The sequence below is a fragment of the Xylocopa sonorina genome, unplaced genomic scaffold (assembly GCF_050948175.1).
Source record: "Xylocopa sonorina isolate GNS202 unplaced genomic scaffold, iyXylSono1_principal scaffold0063, whole genome shotgun sequence".
Taxonomy (NCBI): Eukaryota; Metazoa; Arthropoda; class Insecta; order Hymenoptera; family Apidae; genus Xylocopa; species Xylocopa sonorina.
This window is the reverse complement of record NW_027490134.1, coordinates 656183-677473: the sequence shown is the minus strand read 5'-3', so window position 1 is coordinate 677473 and position 21291 is coordinate 656183. Positions and strand designations below refer to the sequence as shown.

The following is a 21291-nucleotide window of genomic DNA, read 5'->3' as shown; positions in this document are numbered from 1 at the left end:
AATTACAAACATTTGTTTGAATTAATCTGCCGAAATTGGTATTAGAACAACGAACAGCATATGATACAATTATAAATGCAATATATAACAAAAGTTGTGGTTTATATTTCTTAGATGCACCTGATGGCACTGGCAAAACTTTTCTTATTTTAATTATTCTGGCAAGAATAAGATCATAAAATAATATTGCACTTGCTATTGCATCATTTGTTATTGCAGCAACTCTTTTGGACGGTGATCGAACAGCACATTCAGCATTGAAAATGCCATTAAATATGCAGGTAACTGAAACTCCAACATGTAATATTAGCAAATATTCTGGGATGGGAAAAGTACTAAGATCACGTCAGCTTAATAATATGGGATGAAAGCACCATGGCACACAAGAAATCATTGAAACGCACATTAAAAGATTTGAGAGGAAATAAGCAGCTCTTTGGTGGTGCATTCATTTTGCTAGCTAATGATTTTCAACAAACTTTACCAGTTATACCACGTTCAGTACCTGCAGATGAATTGAATGCATGTCTCAAATCATCAGTTTTATGGCGGTATGTGGAGAAAATATCTTTAAAGACCAATATGCGTGTTCAATTACAACAAGATGAATCTTCTGAACCACTTACAAAACAATTATTAGATATTGGGAATGGTAAAATGGAAATAGATCAATCCACACACTGTATTACATTACCAGAAAACTTTTGTCACATTGTAAAATCCACTGATGAATTGATTGCCAAAGCTTTTTCAAATTTATCGCAGAATTATAAAAATAACCAACGGGTTAGTGAGCGTGCTATATTGGCAGCTAAAAACATTGATGTGAATTTAATAAACTGCACAATTCAAATTAAAATACCTGATGAAGAAACAACATATAAATCCATAGATACTGTTGTCAATCACGATGAATCAGTTAACTATCCAACAGAATTTTTTAATTCATTGGATCTACAAGGAATGCCACCACATATTTTATCTTTGAAAATTGGTCCCCCAATCATCCTTCTACGAAATATAAATCCATCGCAACTATGCAATGGGACTAGGCTATCAGTAAAAAAATTAATAAATAACATAATTGAGGCAACCATTTTAAAGGGAAAACATCAAGGGGAACATGTGCTACTACCACGCAATCCCATAATACCAACGAATACTTCATTTGAATTCAAACGTCTACAGTTTCCGGTACGACTAGCCTTTGCAATGACCATTAACAAAGCACAGGAACAATCATTGCAAGTATGTGGATTAAATTTGGTAAATCCATGCTTCTCATATGGACATCTGTACGTTGGGTGTTCTCGAGTTGGAAAACCTTCAAATTTATTTATTCTTGCACCAGATAGGAAAACAAATAATGTTGTATATTTACAAGCACTACTAAGATAAAGTTCACCATCAATCATCAAATATCATTCATTTCATGATGATATTTAATAATTACTTATATTATTGTTCAATTGAAATTCGTTTGCAATATTGTTTAATATCACAAGTGAAGAAGCATGTTTATTCTACCATCAACTATGTATATCTATGTTTTGTACATGTGTTATATTCAAATGACATATATGTAGGGGTAATTTTATTGTTAATTTTCATTTTGATGTATTGTATACATTTGATCATTAATAAATTATATTTGAGGTATTAAAACTGCCTTTTCGTTCAGAGACAGCAACGTGTGAACTGGTACAGCTAGTATTACTTATAAAATAAAAATTCATGCTGTTGCGTCCCTAACTTCGCCTTGTGTAATTTCTTAAACAACATGCTGTCATCGTATTGAATATAACCCTCAACTGCATGAATTTGTAACGATGAATTAAAAAATATATATATAAAATAAATTTATATATTTTTATGATAAAGTAATTAAAGACTTTATGGGAAAAATCGCCGTATCGAGCTAGTTTATAGAAAATAATAAAATCGAGTTCTTGTATCTTTGTTTCGTGCCGGTGTATCTATTTTGGAATCAAAATAAATAACTTGCTTAGTTTGGTCATTTTTCATATTCGTTTATAATTTTTATAGAAACAGCATCCCCATTCGTAAATGTCAGTCTACGCCACTACCACGCGTGTAGCTATGGTGAGCTAATAGTGTAATTGCCATGGCCATGTAGCCCGTGTGCTATATCGCGGTGCATTAATAGTGCCGTGTTACGAGTGTCGCCCCAGTACTAAGGGTATGCCGTTACGAGACTGAGTAGGTGCAGTGTATTAGCACAGTTCTACCGCGGAATTTGTTCCATCCGTTGTCATTGACGTGCCAATCGCTGGATGTTTGAGAGATTGTAGTGCATGAGGCAGACCTGTTTCTTATTATCGTCAAGGAGATAAATTTTCATTCCTCCCTTTTTGAACTTTGCTAATTATTGTTTGGATTTTTTGCCTTTTACGTATCTCTATGTCCGCATTGTGGATTCAACTTATGTATGATCTTTTTGGTCTTCATATTTTGCTACATGTAACATTATATATGGATTGCACTTTTGTTATGTAATGCTCAAATTTGTAATCCTCAGATTCTTTTACTCTTTGGTAAAGCAGCTTGTTTGATTAACATATATTTATTAGGCATAGATGTAAATAATTAGAAACATGCTATTAAGACGGTATTAAATATGTTGTTGCAATTATATATTTAAGTTCTAAAGATGTAGATGGAATTAGTGTCCGATATTTTACGTGATCCAATTGACGTATCAAATAAGGCTATGAAATATGGAAACCTTTTACTATTCCTCGACCCCTTTCCATGTTAAATAAATGATTAGTTCTGCAAGACGAGAAGTCTGAATTAGTGAGATCCCTACGAACATAAGTAATTTGTAAGTAATACATTTTTTTTCTTTGAAATATTTGCTTTTGCATAGAATAGAACGTATAGATATAAATTCCTGTTTTATATCCATTTCGGTCCAATTCTATTCTCTTCTTCTATTCTCAGTTCCACATACTTATCCTTTATCACCATCATATATGTTGCATAAGTTTATAATAACTTTTTTGTCCTTAAATTTTGCGGATATTTCAATCAAATTTCCTTTGATTAAAAAAACTGAAATTAACACGTTCACGCCGGGGTGACCCACCGGTGGATCACACTTGACTGTTCCGTGAGGTGGCGTGACCCAACGGTGGGTCACACTTGACTGTTCCGTGGGGCGGCGTGACCTACTCGTGGGTCACGCGCTTTCAGAAAATTAGTCGTTAAAAAAAATAAGTGCTTGATGCAAGAAATGTGCGCTCAAAAAAAAGTAGATTTTCGCCCCGTCGTGAACGTGTTAAAAAAGAGTGACACGTACCATTTCTTCGAAACGTTGTATCGTAATTTGCATCTGACTGTTTCGAAAGGCACACACATTACTTAGCGTTTCCATTGATTCGGTCAGCAGAGTAAAGAAATATTCTACTTTCAATATCGTCGGCTCTTATCATTCTAAGGCAAATACATTCATCTTCCAACATCGTGAACTCTGTTTCTTGGCTAAATTACAGAAAAACAAATATATTAAACATCGTAATATTAAATTTAACTTTGTTCATCGTTGCCTTGTTGGACACATCCATAACAATATGCAGGGTGGGCAGAAATAATTAGCACCTCAAATATCCTTGAAACTATAAATTTCATATAAATTTTTGCTGATATAAAATTGCACAGTAGAAATGGGAGTTGGAAGTATGTTGGAAATTTGAAGGTTACCTTCATTTTTTAAAACGAACTAATATGTTTATGCTTCCGTAATACGATAGAGCATTTTAAAACGTGTTCAAAGACCTGTAATATGAAGCCATTGAAGGTTAGAAAAAGTAAAGGAAGGCGATAATACTTACGGATTGGTAGTAAATGAAACATACGTATTGTAAACAATGGTGGAAGGAAGTGAATAGACACTGTTCGAAGGCCATTTGAATAGTTTGCAAGATAAGTTAAACATGATACCATTAGTATTGAAAAATCGATTTGATTACGTTTGGTTAGGCTGTTCGTTTGTCGTCCATTTTATAAGTACTGAGCTGCGGATTCCTGAGGACAACTCACTAAATTGTTGAACTATGGAGGATTATCATTGTGAATTTGAATAAAAAAAGGTAATTAAATTCCATTAGATTGTAAACAAGTCTTAATATTTCTTTATAAATAGTAAGATAAAATACATACCTCTCTGTTATTATTATTTCATAAAGAATTTTAATTGCAACTATATAGTTTACAACGATAAAAAATATTCATCAGGAAACTCTAAATATTAAATTAGAGAACCAAGCAAAACATTTTCAATAATTACTAACATAAAAAATACTTGAACATTCCAATAAAAAGGTGTTCTAAACAGGAGTTAGAAAAATCAAACATTCAATTTCAATAACAGAATGGATCTATAAGAGGTAAAATATTTTGAAAACTTTAATTACAGTCTTTAATACAAACAGTTGGACGGTGTTTTAATTTTTAAGAAAATTGATGAAAGTTAACCATTTGAAATGGTCAGAATCTTTGCCGTTTGAGCAATAAGTGACGAACAAATAACTGCATAAATGACAGGCTTATAAACATATTGATTAAATCTTATGCAGTCACGTTTTTAACCGAGTTACTAAATAATAATCAACACTAAGTAATCATTTAAGAACTTAAACGATTACACCTCGCATACATACAAAAATATTGAAAACGTGAAATGTAAGTGGTTTATCAAAAATTCTTCTAAAAGTACGAGAGAAGTAAGCAACTTCTAAAGTTTTAAGCAACGCGATGGCCCTTATTTGCCTGCGTTTCATAGTAAGAAAGTTCTGAAGTTCAATGAAATCAGATAGACCTCCTCGCTATCAACATTTCAAAGTAAGTTCTCAAATTCTGAGTTCAACGTTTAAAGCTATGTGTTTTCTATATATCTATGTAAAGTGATGGTCCCTATCAGTATAGGCGATTCAAAGTACGTAAGATGCAAAGTTCTATGCAACATGATGGCGCTCCTCATTTCTACGTTTCATAGTAAGCACTTTCTAAATTTCCATGCAACGCGATGCAGCTTCACAGTCCTAAGTTTCAAAGGAATGTCTAAATTTCCACGAAAAGGGTTGTCGCATTTGAGTGTCTACGTGTCAATGTGAACGGCTGGGAAGTTTTCTTGCAAGAAGATGGAGCATGTCGGTATTATAATTCATCGTAAGTAATAAAAAATATTGTGTGCAACAAGATGGTGCGTCTCAGTTTCACGCTTCAAAGCAATTATGTTGTAATATTCTAAACATCGCATTAAGCTTACCTGCTTCTACATTTCAGAATAATGTAAATGCTACAATTCCTGCAACGGAATGGCCTTTCATCGTGTTTACGTTTCAGAGCAATAGAGTTGCAATGCTCCATGCAATGCGGTGACGCATCTCATTTCAACGTTACAAAATAAGTAAGCACTAACGTTCTATGCATTGCATTATGCATATTTTCTACTACACTCCAAACGAATGCGAATTCTACAATTTCATTCATAATGTCTGCATGTTAAAGCAATAGAGTACTAATGCTTCATGCAATGCGATGACGCATCTTATTTCAAAGCTTCCAAATTAGTAGGCTGCAATCTCCTATGCACAGCAATATGCCGATCTGCTTCTATACTTCAAAAGAAAGTGAAATCTACAGTTCCTTGCAACGAGATGGTGTTTCAGTGTCTGCGTTTTCAACGAGTATCGTTCTAATGTATTATGCATCGCTATGACGCATATAATTTGAACGTTTCAAAGTAATTAGGTTGAAATGCTCTATGCGTCGCATTATACATACCTGCTACAGCACTTCAACAGAATGTGAATTCGACAGTTGCCTGCAATGAGGTGGCGTCTTGCAGTGTCTTCAATGCAACGCAATGGGGTTTTATTGCTCCATGCAATATGATGCCTTTCGACTTTACGAAGAATGTAAGCAGTAACGATCTATGCATCGCATTATGCTTATCTGCTTCTACACTTTAAGGAAATGTGAAGTATACAGTCGCTTGAACGGTAGATGGAACGGTTATTGCTCTGATATGCAGATACTATGAAGCGCCAACCCCTTGCATGGGAGTGTACAATTTACATTCCTTTGAATTCTAGAGGCAGATTGGCATAATGCTGTGCAATGAAGTTTCAGATTAATTACTTTGAAAAGTTGAAATGAGGTGCGCCATCACATTGCATTGGCATTCGACCTCTATTACCTTCAGAGGTAGACACTTTTAATCACCATCCTGTTGCACCGATCTGTAGAATTCACATACCTATACAGTTTTGAAGCAGATATGCATACTGCTACGCATTGAAGATTACAGCATAGTTACTTTGGATGTTAGAATGAGATGCGCCTTTGCATTGCATGGAGCATTAGAACCCTATTGCAATGACACGCAGACATTATGAAGCGTCATTCCGTTGCATGGAACAGTATTATTCTCATTCCTTCGACTTGTGGCAGCAGGTGAGCATAATGCTATTCATAGAACATTCCAACCTACTTAATTTGAAACGTTGAAATGAGATGCACTATCGCATGGCATGGAGCATTAGACCTCTACTACTTTGACGCGAAGAACCTTTGAAGTGTCATGCTTTTGCATGGAACTGTAGAATTCACATTCCTTGCAGGTGTGGAAGCAGAAAAGCGTAATGCTATGCATAGAAGATTGCAGCTTACTTAATTCGAAACGCTGAATTGGGATGACCCATCGCATTGCATGGAGCATTGGAACTCTTTTATTTTGGGACTTCGATATGTAGACAACTAGAAACACTATTCCGTAGCAAGAACGTGTGGGCTTTATATTCTTTTGAAATGTTGAAGAGATATACATAACGCGTTACATTGAAATTAAATCTTATCATGAAACATAAAAATCATATGCGATATCGCTTTTTATGAAGAATTAGAACTCCAGTGTTTCGGTACGTAGACTGCTAGAAACGCAATTCCTTAGCTAGAAAGTGCGGGCTTCACATTCATTTGAAATGTTGACGAGATAGATATAACGCGTTTCATTGAATATTACATCTTAGCATGAGATACATAAATGAGAAGGGATACCGCGTTTTAAGAATAATTAGAACATTATTGCTACGATATCTAAATATCTAGAAACGCTATTCCATAGCAAGGTAGTGAAGCATTTACATTCCTTTGTAGTGTAGACGAGATATGCATAGCGCGTTGCATTGATATAACATCTTATCATGAAACATACAAATGAAATGCGATATCGCGTTTTATGAAGAATTAGAGCTGTATTGCTTCGAAACAGACATCTAGATACGCTATTCCGTAGCAGAGAAGTGTGGGCTTTACATTCTTCTGAAGTGTAGACGAGATATACATAACGCGTAGCATTGAATATTACATCTTAGCATGAGACATAGAAAAACGATGCTATATCGCGTTTTGTGAAGTACTAGAACTCTACTGCTTCGAAACGTAGGCATCTGGAAACGCTACTTCCTAGCAAGGAATTGTCGCATTTACATTCATTTGAAGTGTAGATGAGGTATACAAAACACTTCGCAATGAATATTATGTCCTATTATGAAACATAGAAATGAGATGCGATATCGCGTTTTAAGGAGCATTAGAACTCTATTGCTACGATACGTAGAAATCTGCAAACGCTATTTCCTAGCAACGAAGTGTCGCATTTACATTCATTTGATGCGTATCCGAGGTATACATGACACTTCGCAATGGATATTATATCATATCATGAAACATAGAAATGAGATGCGATGCCACGTTTTAAGAAGTTTTAGAACTCTATTGCTTCGACACGGAGACATCTGCAAACAATATTTCCTAGCACGTAAGTGTCGCATTTACATTCTTTTGACGTGAATACGAGGTATACATGACACTTCGCAATGAATATTATATCTCATCATGAAACATAGAAATCAGATGCTATATCTCGTTTTAAGAAGCATTAGAACTCCATTTCTTCGATACGTAGACATTTGCCAACGCCATTTCCCAGCAAGGAAGTGTCGCATTTACATTCACCTGAAGTGTATGCGAGGTATACATGACTCTTCGCTATGAATATTATGTCTTATCATGAAACATCGAAATGAGATGCGATATCGCGTTTTAAGAAGCATTAGAAATCTACTGCATCGATACGTAGACATCTGCCAACGCTACTTCCTAGCAAGGAAGTACCGCATTTACATTCTTTTGATGTGTATGCTAGGTATACATGACATTTCGCAATGAATATTATATCTCATCATGAAACATAGAAATCAGATGCTATATCTCGTTTTAAGAAGCATTAGAACTCCATCTGCCAACGCTATTTCCTAGCAAGGAAGTGTCGCATTTACATTCACCTGAAGTGTATGCGAGGTATACATGACTCTTCGCTATGAATATTATATCTTATCATGAAACATCGAAATGAGATGCGATATCGCGTCTTAAGAAGCACTTGAACTCTATTGTTTCGATACGTAGATATCTGGAAACGCTATTTCCTAGCAAGGAAGTGTAGCATTTACACTTTTTTGAAGTGAATACGAGGTATACATGACACTTCGCAATGAATATTATATCTTATCGTGAAACATAGAAATGAGATGCGATATCGCGATTTAAGAAGCACTAGAATTCTATTGCTACGATACGTAGACATCTACAAACGCTACTTCCAAGCACGGAAGTATTACAAGTATTACATACTTTTGAAGTGAATACGAGGTATACACTTCGTAATGAATATTATATCTTATCATGAAACATAGAAATGAGATGCGATATCGCGTTGTACGAAGCATTAGAACTCTATTTCTTCGACACGTAGACATCTGCAAACGCTATTTCCTAGCAAGGAAATGTCGCATTTACATTCTTTTGAACTGAATACGAGGTATACATGACACTTCGTAGTGAATATTATATCTTATCATGAAACATAGAAATGAGATGCGCTATGGCGATTGAAGAAGCATTAGAACTCTATTGCTACGATACGTAGACATCTGCAAACGCTATTTCCTAGCAAGAAAGTGTCGCATTTACATCCATTTGAAGTGTATACAAGGTATACATATCACTTCGCAATGAATATTATATCTTATCATGAAACATAGAAATGTGATGCGATATCGCGATTTAAAAAGCATTAGAACTCTGTTGCTTCGATGCGTAGACATCTGGGTACGCTATTTCCTAGAAAGGAAGTGTCCCATTTACATTCATCTGAAGTGTTGACGAGGTATACATATCACTTCGCAATGAATATTATATCTTATCATGAAACATAGAAATGTGATGCGATATCTCGTTTTCGGAAGCATTGGAACTCTATTGCTTCGATACGTAGATATCTGCAAACGCTATTTCCTAGCAAGGACGTGTCGCATTTACATTCCGCAATGAATGTTATGTCATTTCAGGAAACATAGAAATGAAATGCGATATCGCGTTTTAAGAAGCATTAGATCTCTATTGCTTCGAAACGTAGACATCTGCGTACGCTATTTCCTAGCAAGGAAGTGTCGCATTTACATTCTTTTGAAGTGAACACGAGGTATTCATGACACTCTGCAATGAATATTATATCTTATCATGCAACATAGAAATGGGTTGCGATATCGCGTTTTAAGAAGCATTAGAACTCTATTGCTACGATATGTAGACACATGCAAAATCTATTTCCTAGCAAGGCAGTGTCGCATTTACTTTCTTTTGAAGTGAATGCGAGGTATAAGTGACATTTCGCAATGAATATTATATCTTATCATGAAACATAGGATTGAGTTGCGATATCGCGTTTTAAGAAGCGTTAGAACCCTATTGCTACGATAACTAGACATATGCAAAATCTATTTCCTAGCAAGGAAGTGTCCCATTTACATTCTCTTGGAGTGAATTTGAGGTATACATAACACTCCCCAATGAATATTATATCTTATCACGAAACATCAAAATGTGATGCGATATCGCGATTTAAGAAGCATTAGAACACTATTGCTTCGATACGTAGACATCTGAATACGTTACTTCCTAGCAAGGATGTGTCGTATTTACTTTCTTTTGAAGTGAATGCGAGGTACAAGTGACATTTCGCAATGAATATTATATCTAATCATGAATCATAGGAATGGGTTGCGATATCGCGTTCTAAGAAGCATTAGAACTCTATTGCTACGATACCTATACATCTGCAAACGCTATTTCCTAGCCAGGAAGTGTAGCATTTACATGCATTTGAAGTGAATACGAGGTATACTTATGTCTCCACTATGAATATTATATCTTATCATGAAACATTGAAATGAGATGTGATATCGCGGATTAAAAAGCATTAGATCTCTATTGCTTCCATACGGAGACATATGCATACGCAACTTCCTAGCAAGGAAGAGTCGCAATTACATTCATTTGAAGTGAATACGAGGTATACATGACACTTCGCAATGAATATTATATCTTATCATGAGACATAGAAATGAGATGCGATATCGCGTTTGAAGAAGCATTAGAACTCTATTGCTTCGATACGTAGACCTGTGGAAACTGTCTATTGCAGGTCCTAGCAGGAGATGCTGGTGATGGGGGTCAGCTGATAGGCTGATGCAGGCGTTTGCCGGCGACGGCGTTACGGTGTCCAGGCCGAGTAAGCGGCGGATCATCGCGTGCTCGGCCTGGACGAGTCGGTCACCCCTGTTGAGGTGGCCGAGGCAATTGCCGGCACCGGAGGGTGCCGAGTGGAAGACCTGAAGACTGGAATAATCCGGTCTTCACCTAGAGGGCTCGGCACCCTTTGGGTGCAGTGCCCCCTGGCAGCGGCCAAGAAAGTGGTCGCTGCCGGCCGCATTCGGGTGGGTTGAGCTAATGCCCGCGTTATGGTTTTAAAACTCCGCCCGGAGCAGTGCTACCGCTGCTGGGAGTTGGGTCATGTCCAGCAGCGGTGCAGTGCGAAGGTGGTTCGGTCTCACCTGTGTTACAGGTGTGGTGAGACCGGCCACCAGGCGGGCCTTTGCACCGCGGCCGCCCCTGCCTGCCTCATCTATAAAGTGGCTGGGCGGCCCGCGGACCACAGAACGGGGGGCAAGTCGTGCTCCCCGCCTAAGTCCCGCCGAAGCGGCAAGGGTGCGCAGCCGTCGTCGGCTGCGCAGGAGGTAGTAAAGCCTGGAGAAAAGAAGAGCAAGGTTCTCAGTGTCCATTGAGGGGGTGGTGAAGCTGCACCACCCTCCAACGTGGGACGTTCCAGCGGGGGTGGTGCAACCGCATCACCCTCCACCGCGGGATGTTCCAGCGGGGGTGATGAATCAGCATCACCCTCCGTCGCGGGATGTTCCGGCGGGGGTGGTGCATCAGCATCACCCTCCATCGCGGGTTGTTCCAGCGGGGGTGGTGCGACCGCATCACCCCCCAACGTGGGAGGATCCAGCGGGTGTTGGTGCGGCCGCATCATCCTCCAACGTGGGAGTATCTGCATTTATGGAGACTGGGGATAAGTTTGAGCGGGCTGATGAACCCTCTCACACGGATGATGTTGGCCGGGGGGAGGCCATGGACACGGCCTAACGTTCACGCCTCCTCACGGTCACATCATCCAGACCAATTTCCAGGTTCAAGGTCTCTGCGGTGGCATGGTTGAGTTGGTCGTCGCTGCGGAGCCGTATCGGGTCCATGGTCCTAGCCACCGGCAGGGACTTGGGGAGGACCATCCGTCGAGCGGAGGTCGCCGTTGCGGCCATCGCCTTGCGGATTCGGAGCATGGGGTTGGAGTTGTCCCCTCAGAAGACGGAAATGGTCTGTTTCCGTCCTCGTAATCGGGTCGTCCGACGTCCAGGTGGCCCAATATATTAAATATCTTGGTGTCTACCTGGACGCCTCCTGGAGTTTCGTCCCGCATTTCGTCCGCTTGACCGCCAGGTTGGGCAAACTTACGATTCATTTGAGTCGCATTATGCCCAACCTTTGCGGTCCGGACGAGCGGGTGCGCCGCCTCTATTGTGGGGTTATTAAGAGCGTGGCACTGTACGGTACCCCTGTTTGGGCTGACGCCTTGTCAGCGAGTCGGAGAAACTTCACACTTCTACAGTGTCCTACGAGGCGGCCACCACCCTGGCGGGTTTACCACCTCTGGAGTACCTGGCGCTCGAAGACGCCTACGTTTACAGGCGTCTTCGTCTCGAGCGTCAGGACTCTACCCCGCCAGGGGAGACAATATGTCGGGACGAGCTAAGGCTCCAGGCCCGGCGGTCCACAATGTTCAAATGGCGGGAGGTCTTGTCCCGTCACAGCGACCATTGGACCGTCGGGGCGGTCCTGCCCATCCTGGATAGATGGGTGGATCGTAGCAGCGGACGGCTCACATTCCGAGCCACACAGGTGCTGACCGGACATGGTTGTTTCGGTCAGTACCTGTGCCGAATCGGACGCGAGGCAACCGCGCGGTGCCACCATTGTGGCGCCGCGGAGGACTCGGCGCGGCACACTCTCCAGGAGTGTCCAGCCTGGGAGGTGCCGCGTCGGGTGTTAGCGGCGAAGGTGTGTCCGGACCTCTCTTTGCGGAGTATCCTTTCGGGGATGCTTGGTCGCGGGAGCGTCTGGCAGGCCATGATCTCCTTTTGCGAGGAGGTCATGGTCGCGAAGGAGGCCGCCGAGCGGGTTAGGAAGCAATCCCTGCGGGCTCGACGTCGCCTACGGGGTCGGCGTCGTAGACGTTTGCCCCGTTCCTCCTCACGGGAGAGGGGGGGGCTTCCACCTTCGGGTGTAAGTCACTTCTAAGAACCCTTCGCCGCGCCTGCGGGCCATGATGGTGGCCGTTATGCCTCAGGGGCCACGACTCGGCATTTGTCAGGTCGTGGTATCGGGTTTGACGCACCCGGGGCACTCAGTCACACCGGGCCAAGCCTGGCCCGAGGCGTCGACGACGCCCGTGCGGGGTGGACCATTTAGAGAGGCTTTCTTCGCCCCTTTCGAGCGAATTTTAACACACACAGTGCCGATGAACATTTAATAGTGTTCATTTAAACGTTGTTTCAACCTCACGCGGGGAAGAAACAACAAAAAAGGAAGAAAACGCTCGTTGAACGCGGACGGAGGTGGCGCCACCCCGAGTTCAGCGGAGGGAACCACGCGGCAACGGTAAGTTCTAGAACTTTCTAGAAATTCTGACCGAGTGCAGCGTGTGTGTGTGTGTGTGAGAGAGAGAGAGAGAGAGAGAGAGAGAGAGAAAGAGAGAAAGGAAGCGCAGTGTGCGAGAGAGACAGAGTGAGCCGGCCGGTCCGAGAGTGAGAGAGACTCGGATTTATACGGCCGGCCGTGCGCTAAACAAAGACGATACGTGCTTGTGTGTGCGCGAGCGATAATACACTAAGTGCGAACTATCCGGTGGAAAGTGCGGTTTTTCCACACGGGAGCGATCGATAGTGCGCGGATTGATTTTCTCTCGGGAGAAATATCCGTGTGCGCGACCGTTCTCGCGTAATTCAAAACGCGCGACGCCTTGCTTGGCGCGCCAAGCATGGCCTCGCTCAGTTACGCGACCGCGGCGAGTGAGGGGGAGAGGACAGGCCCCAGTGGCCCTGTTATAGATGCAGATGGATGGATCCACCCCCGGGACTACCAGGAGATGAAGCAGGAGAGGACACCTCTCCCACGACGTACAAAGACGAAGCGACGCATCTCCCAGGATTCGGGAGAGGAGACCGATACGTCGGTGACGTCCATCCTGACAGTCTCATCAGGAACGTCATCCCGATCATCGGCGAAGAGGGGGCGACCCCCCACAACGGGGGAGTACATCGGCCTAGCCGAGGCCAAAAGAGCCGTTAGGCTTGAAATTGAGAAAGAGGCAGAGATAGCTCTGGAGAGAGAGCTTCTCTATGGCGAGTGCGTCCCGCCGCCCTCTGGAAGATCGACAAACCCTATTCCTCCGCAGGAGGAATACGATGAAGAGGCGAGAAGAATGCCCACCCCGGATATAGCGGCTGGCGCGTTAAAAGCCGCAAACCAGGTGGAGACGGCGGCCGCGAAATCGTCCCAATTGAACGGGACGATCAAGCGGCAAATGCGGATCGCCGCGCGTATACTATGCGGAGCGACGACTGAAGTGGTGCAGCGTGCAAAGCGCCCATTACGAAGCGATGACACGGAGTCGAATGTATATCGGATTCGTCTCCAGGAAATAGAGGAGGAGAATACGCGGCTGAGAGAGCGCCCCGCCGCGTTGGAAGAACCATTGTCGAGAAGATCCTCCTCGCCGATCGCAGCAAGGAAGTCACCGCGAAAGGACGCAGACTTGAGCGTCCTTATGGAGAAAATCGGTGAGCTGGTGAGCGACCGGCTGAACGATTTCTGGGCGCGAGCGGAAGCCCGATTCGCGCCCAAAGAGACGACTCTCCCGCCAACGGAGTCGACGGTAATCTCCTGCGGGGAAAGCTCCGCATCTCAAGGAGCCGCACGGAAGAAGAAAGCTGGAAAAACGGCGGAAAAATCGAAGAAAACGCTCCCGCCAGCAAACAAGAGCGACGAGGCGGCGGCAAGAAAACAAACCGCGCGCCAAGAAACTTCCTCCATCCAGAAGAGGATGGAGAAGATTCAAGAAGACCAGGTCGCCAGGGAGGCGGCCCAAAGCGCTGGAAAATCCGCAACTAGTATCAATGTTGCGGATAACACCGCTAAAGAAACGCCGTGGACTCAAGTCCTCGGCAGAAAGGCCAAAAAGGCCGATAATACGAAGAAAGACGCGCCGAAGAAAGTGGAGGCGCCTGTACAAGGCGGCAAAAACACGCAAAAGGCACAGGAAGACAAACATCAAAAGAAGGAAGTAAAAATGCCGAAGAATCCTTCGACGGCCACCGTGACGCTTGCCCTTCCGCAAGGGAGCGCCGGCACATACGCGGACGTTATGGCGACGGCCAAAAGGCTGATTAGCCTGAAGGACATCGGAATCGACGAAGTAAGGGCGAGGAAAGCCCTCACAGGAGCCCTCATTCTGGAAGTGACGGGAGAGGACCGAGACGGAAAAGCGGACGCGCTGCCCGTCAAATTACGCTGGATTTTCACCCCCAAGGAGGTGAAAATCACACTACCGCTGAAGCGAGTCGGCATGCGAGTGTATCGCATCGAAGACTCGCTGACGACAAACGAAGTCGTGGAGGCGATTGCCGCAGGAGGAGGCTGCCGAAAAGAAGACATCCGCGCCGGGCGGAAGAAAATCGGCTACACAGGTCTGGGACACCTTATAATGGAATGCCCCATTGCCGCGGCAAAGAAAATAACCGACGGAAAGCTCAAGATTGGCTGGACGTCGGTGAAAGTGGAGGCGTTAGAAGAACGCCAATTAATTTGTTTTAAATGCTGGGAGGTAGGGCACGTACTTGCTAACCAATTGTTAATCTCGCCCCAGGACGGGGTCCGATTTGCCACCTCACCCATACGGGTACAAGCACAGTAGAACAGCCCTTTACCAACCAGTTACGCCATGTCACTGAAAGGGGCGATGGAAAAATCCAGATGTGCCGCGGCGCCTTTCCCAGCGGGCGAGTCCTTCAGCTACTCCGTCGGAGAGGACGAATCCTAACCGCCGGAGTACCCACGGGGAACCTCAGGGAAGCGAACTCGCTACGTGTACGCGAACACGCTCACTCTGACCCTTTTTGAATTATTGTGCATCAGTTTAGCCAAATTTATAGATGCACCAGACTGCCTGCTCAGTCTATTCAATTTTACTGTACGAATGGATTCGGACTATTTTGGGCAGTCGATAATGCACCAAACCTCCGAGTCCGGGTATAATTCGATAGCCCCAGAGCCCCGTTAGCCACCGGGCAAGCCCGGCGCCCAGGTTCCACCATGAGGAGATGGGGATGGGTACTTCCTGGACACCCAGGTTCTGGAACCCGCACGTACTTGCTAATTGTTTATCTCGCCCCAGGACGGGGTCCGATGTGCCACCTCACCCATACGGGTATATGCTCAGTAGACAGCCCTCTACCAATCAGTTACGCCATGTCACTGAAAGGGGCGATGGAAAAATCCAGATGTGCCAGGGCGCCTGTCCCACCGGACGAGTCCTTCAGCTACTCCGTCGGAGAGGACGAATCCTAACCGCCGGAGTACCCACGGGGAACCTCGGAGAGGCGGACTCGCTACGTGTACGCGAACACGCTCACTCTGACCCTTTTTGAATATTAAGCATCAGTTTGGCCAAATTTATAGATGCTCCAGACTGCCTGCTCAGTCAATTCATGTTTGCTCTACGAAAAGGATTCGGACTATTTTGGGCAATCGATGATGCACCAAACCTCCGAGTCTTAAACGAATTCGATTTGGGTATGGTAGCCCCAGAGCCCCGTTAGCCACCGGGCAAGCCCGGCGCCCAGGTTCCACCACGAGGAGGTGGGGATGGGTACTTCCTGGACACCCAGGTTCTGGAACCCCACGTACTTGCTAAATGTACGAAAGCCGAAGACAGGCGCGAGGCCTGTTACAGGTGCGGAGAAACGGGACACCGCTCTGCGGAGTGCAAGGTGAAGACCGCCAACTGCCCTGTATGCAAGGCCGCGGGATGCCAGGCCGAACACAAACTTGGTGGAAAGGCGTGCCAACCGGCACCGTCCGCTAAGAAGACGGGGAAATTGAGAGTTCTCCCTGCAAGACCTGTCGTCGAGAAAAATAAATCCACGACGAAGAAGAAAGTGAAGAAATCTGCGACGAACAAACCCGCGGAAACTAAAAGGAAACTACACAAATGCTCCAAATTAACTTGAATCACGCCGCAAGAGCTCAAGATTTAATGATCGAGAGCCTACAAAGCGGCGTGGTCGAGTTAGTGGTGGCATCCGAGCCGTATTTTATCCACGACAAGCCGTCGTGGATAAGCGATACGGAAGGAAAGGTCGCGATCATCCAGGCGACGCCGACACGCATCCGGCCGATCACGCTCATCGCGCAAGGGCGAGGATTTACCGCCGTTTCGTGGTCCGATTGCGTCGTAATCGAATTGTAGGCGCCGCCGAGCTGGTCGTTGCCAGATTTCGACCAGCTTTTGGATGAAGTGGGAGGGGTGGTAAGACGCCACGCCCACCTACCAACGTTCGTCTTAGGAGATTTCAACGCGCACTGAACGCTCTGGAACTCCTCGAGAACGAACCAACGCGGCCACTCTACGATGGACTGGGCAGCTTCTGCAAATTTAAAGTTACTAAATCACGGAAACGCCAGTACATGCGTGCGTCAGCAGGGCGAGAGTAAGGTCGACCTCTCGTTCGCGAATGGCGCCGCAGCTCGTAGAGTCACGAAGTGGATCGTAGATACGACTGAGACCTTATCGGATCACCTTTATGTAAGGATCAGCGTATCGAAGATTCAAGAAAGAAGATCAGCGACCAAAAATCAAAATAAATGGTGGCTGAAACGCATGGACGAAGATGCTTTTATGGTAGTGACCCTCGCGACTACCTGGCCGGACGAAACGACCGAAGAGGCCACAGTAGAGAGTGAGGCGGAATGGTTTACGAGGACGTTGACCTCGGCATGCAACGCTAGCATGCCGAAATTAAAATCAAATCCTCCTCCTAATCCCGTCTATTGGTGGAGCGACGAAATCTCGAGACTCCGTGCGGACACGGCGATCGCACGGAGAAATTACACGAGATACCGGAGACGGCGAAATTCCATTCCGGAAAGAAGACAGCAGCTCTACGAAATCTATAAAGAGAAGAAAATAGAGCTACAAGCTGCTATTAAAACATCGAAAGCACGAGCCTGGGACGGGCTTCTTCAAACGCTGCGCGAGGATCCATGGGGGCGCCCTTACAAGATAGTAATGAATAAATTACGACCATGGACGCCCCCAATGACGGAAACTATGGAAACTTCGCTCCTGGAAAGAGTCGTCGACACGCTCTTCCCGTCGGAAGATCCAACGTCGGCGACCAGAATACAAAATTCAACGATTAATACATCGGCGAATGACCCGAACATCTGGTCGCAGGAATACGAAGTTTCGGAAGAGGAAATGTTCCGCGCCATAAAGTGTATGACAAAGAAGAATACCGCGCCCGGTCCAGACGGAATCCCAGGCCGTGCGTGGTCCATGGCGTACAGCATCCTCGGCACAAGAATTCGGAAATTCTTCTCGACGTGTTTGAAGACCGGGATGCTGCCCACAAGTTGGAAAACCGGCAGATTGGGCCACCTCAAGAAGCCGGGAAAACCCGAAGATTCTCCGTCCGCATATAGACCTATAGTCTTGCTCGACGAAGTCGGAAAATTATTCGAAAGAATAGTTCACGACCGTCTCGTCGAGCATCTATCGCGAGTCGGACCGGATCTAGATGAAAACCAATATGGCTTCAGAGAAGGAAGATCGACTATCGACGCGATACAAAAAGTAAAATGTCTCGCGGAGAATGCGATCAAAGAAGGGGGAGGCGCAGTTGCGATTTCTTTAGATATAAAGAACGCCTTCAACTCCCTCGAGTGGAAAGCGATTTGAAGAGCGCTCGAAGAACACAGGTTTCCACGATACCTGCGAAGGGTCGTGGAAAACTACCTGAGCAAGCGAGCGATAACCTTCGAAAGTCGCAACGGTTTCGTTAAGAAGGAAATAAGCCGCGGAGTTCTACAGGGATCTGTTCTCGGTCCCCTCCTGTGGAACATTGGTTACAACGCGGTCTTAAAATCGCCAATGCCGCTAGGAGTTCATCTCACGTGCTACGCGGATGATACTCTGGTATTGGCGATAGAAACGAACCGGAAGCGTGCAATCTGCCGGGCGGAAATCGCCGTAGCGGCCGTAGCCAAGAAGATGGAAGAACTGGGGCTTCAAATGGCGCCGGAGAAAACGGAAATCCTCTGCTTTGAAGGAAAAAGAAGAGATCCGAGTGGAGGAAAGGAAATGGTTACCATCGGTCCAACGCAAGTTAAAGTCGGGAGCGAGATGAGTTATTTCGGAGTGCTCCTCGACGATAAATGGACGTTCGACCGCCATTTCGCTCGTCAGGCCGTTCGACTGGATGCTGCGGCAAATTATCTGAGCCGCATCATGCCGAATATGAACGGTCCTGACGAGAAAGTCAGAAAACTTTACGCCGCCGTCGTGAAAAGTATCGCTCTCTACGGAACCCCGGTGTGGAGCGACGCACTTTGCAGGGGGAGAAGAAGCCTACAACTCCTGCGAAGTGCGTGGAGAAGAATCGCGATCTGCGTCGTGAGAGGATATCGCACGATATTTTACGACGCGGCAACGCTGTTGGCGGGCCTCGTGCCCCTCGAATACCTGGCGCAAGAAGACCAAACCGCTCCAACGAGAGATGAATTGAGAAAGGAAGCCAGACGCTTCACTTTCTCAAAATGGAAAGAAAAGCTCGCCCCAGCGTCCGCTCACAGGGCCGTGGGGGCGATAATTCCCATTCTGGAAAAGTGGGTTGAAGAAAGAAAAGGACAACTGACCTTCAGATCCACGCAGGTACTGATGGGGCACGGATGCTTCGCACAGTACCTGCAAAAGATTGGGAAAGAGGCCACGGCTACGTGTTTCCATTGTGGGGAACAGGAAGACACGGCGCAACACATATTGGAATTTTGTCCAGTGTGGAAAACGTTGCGTCATGCCCTTGTGGCGGAGATTGGTGCGGATCTCTCGCTGAATAGCATTCTTCCAAAAATGCTGGAAAGCGAGAGATGCTGGCGGGCTACAATTTTATTTCGCGACAGATTTATGGCTGCGAAGGAAGACGCCGAGCGTGAAAGGGAGCGTACGCTCCCTGCTCGACGAGTCTTACGTGGTCGGCATCGTGGACGTTTGCCACGTTTCGCTTCAAGGTAGGGGACTTTCACTTCTCCGAGGTGAAAGTCGCTCCAAAGTACCCACCGGGGAGCGAAACTTCGTCGCCACCGTCCATCTCCTCGCCACGGGCGAGAAGATAATAACGGAGGAAACGAAGGAAGAAAAGGAGACAACGCAAGCGGATTCAATACAATTACGAATAGATAAATTTCGTAATTGGAATTCACGTGCCGAAGAAAACAACATCAAAAAGAAGAGGACAACCCTTGGCTACCCTCCGTCTAGACGTGTTACGACGGGGGGCCATAAACAAGGACCGTCTAGCGAGCGAGGTACGCGTAAGATTTGGGTCAAGCACGTGCCACTTAACGCTCGTTTAGACGAGGGCATCGACCGTGGTGGTTGCGGCAGATCCCTTTTAAAAGGACGAGCTCAAAAAGAGCGAATTTAAGATCGAAGATCTCTGATCTGGGCACAGGGGGATAACTAGAAGTGTTCGAAAGAGTTCCCGGCTATCTTCCGCGACGTGCAGAGAGACCACCGCAGGGTTTTAGTCGGTAAAAGTCCGACATAACCATGGATTTCCCTGCGTTAAAAAAAAAAGGGACCCCATAGCTCGGCAAGGGTGGTGTGACCCCTGTCGTTATTACCGTAAACCGGTCATGTTTCACCGGAGCGGGGGCCTTGCCTTTATTGGCCGGCCCGCGAGGGGATAAACCTCTATAAAAAGTCCCTGCCCCAAGCTGTGGTCCGCGGTGAGGGGGCGCGCCCAGTCCTTGCGGCTGGGTGTGGCCGGTGGGTGCATCGGTCTATAGCGGACCAACCCCGGGGTACCTGGCGCCCCCCGGGGTTTTTTAGCCTTCCTCCGGTATGGCGGCTCTGCCGGGAGTGACGTTTTTTCCGACCCACTCGTGGGACCAGTATGGATGCCTTTATTTAAAAAACAGGGAAGGGGGGTAGTGATGGAGAGGGAAAGGAGGAGACGGAGCCCCGAAGGCACTCCCGGAGGTGATCCGAAGTGAGGCGGTGTCAGTACCGCACCTTCGACTCACCGCCGAGAGACGTAGGAGATTGGAGGCCCTGTCCGAGAGGAGGGAGCGCCTTGCTGCGCGTCCCTCGTCCCGGCAGAAGAGATAGCCCCTTTGGGGGCGGGAGAGGGGGACACCGGCGAGCCCAGCCGATCTCGGGCCTCGTCGGTGTCCATTAGGGTCGCCGTCGGCTCTATCAGGCCGCGAGGGGGAAGAGAGTGACTCCGCGGAGACTTATCTCCCCCCCCCCCCCCGCCGACACACTCGATGATCCTCATGCAGTTGGGGGAGCACCGCGAGAGGAGGGGCCACCCCCCCACCCACTATGGGGGATTATATGGTGTTGGCTCAAGCGAAAGAGCACCTCCTCCGGGTGGAGGAAGCCAGACTCAGGCTCAAGTATGAGTCCGAGTTTCTTAGCCATGACCCGAAGGAGCCTCCCCCCCCCCCCTTCCGGGCAAGTCGGCA

At 45.8% G+C, this 21291-nt stretch overlaps 2 protein-coding genes across 2 annotated transcripts; both read left to right on the top strand.

Moving 5' to 3' along the window:
• The first annotated feature begins 375 nt into the window (after nt 1-375).
• On the top strand, nt 376-1393 carry LOC143432240 (uncharacterized). The gene is made up of 2 exons (XM_076909013.1): nt 376-1266; nt 1352-1393. Exons 1-2 carry the CDS (start codon nt 376-378, stop codon nt 1391-1393), a joined length of 933 nt encoding a protein of 310 aa, XP_076765128.1.
• A 17301-nt stretch (nt 1394-18694) lies between these two features.
• Nucleotides 18695-20246, top strand: LOC143432239 (uncharacterized). Its single transcript, XM_076909012.1, has 2 exons — nt 18695-19637; nt 19723-20246. The coding sequence occupies exons 1-2, from the start codon at nt 18695-18697 to the stop codon at nt 20244-20246; spliced, it is 1467 nt and encodes a 488-aa protein (XP_076765127.1).
• Nucleotides 20247-21291: the final 1045 nt, after the last annotated feature.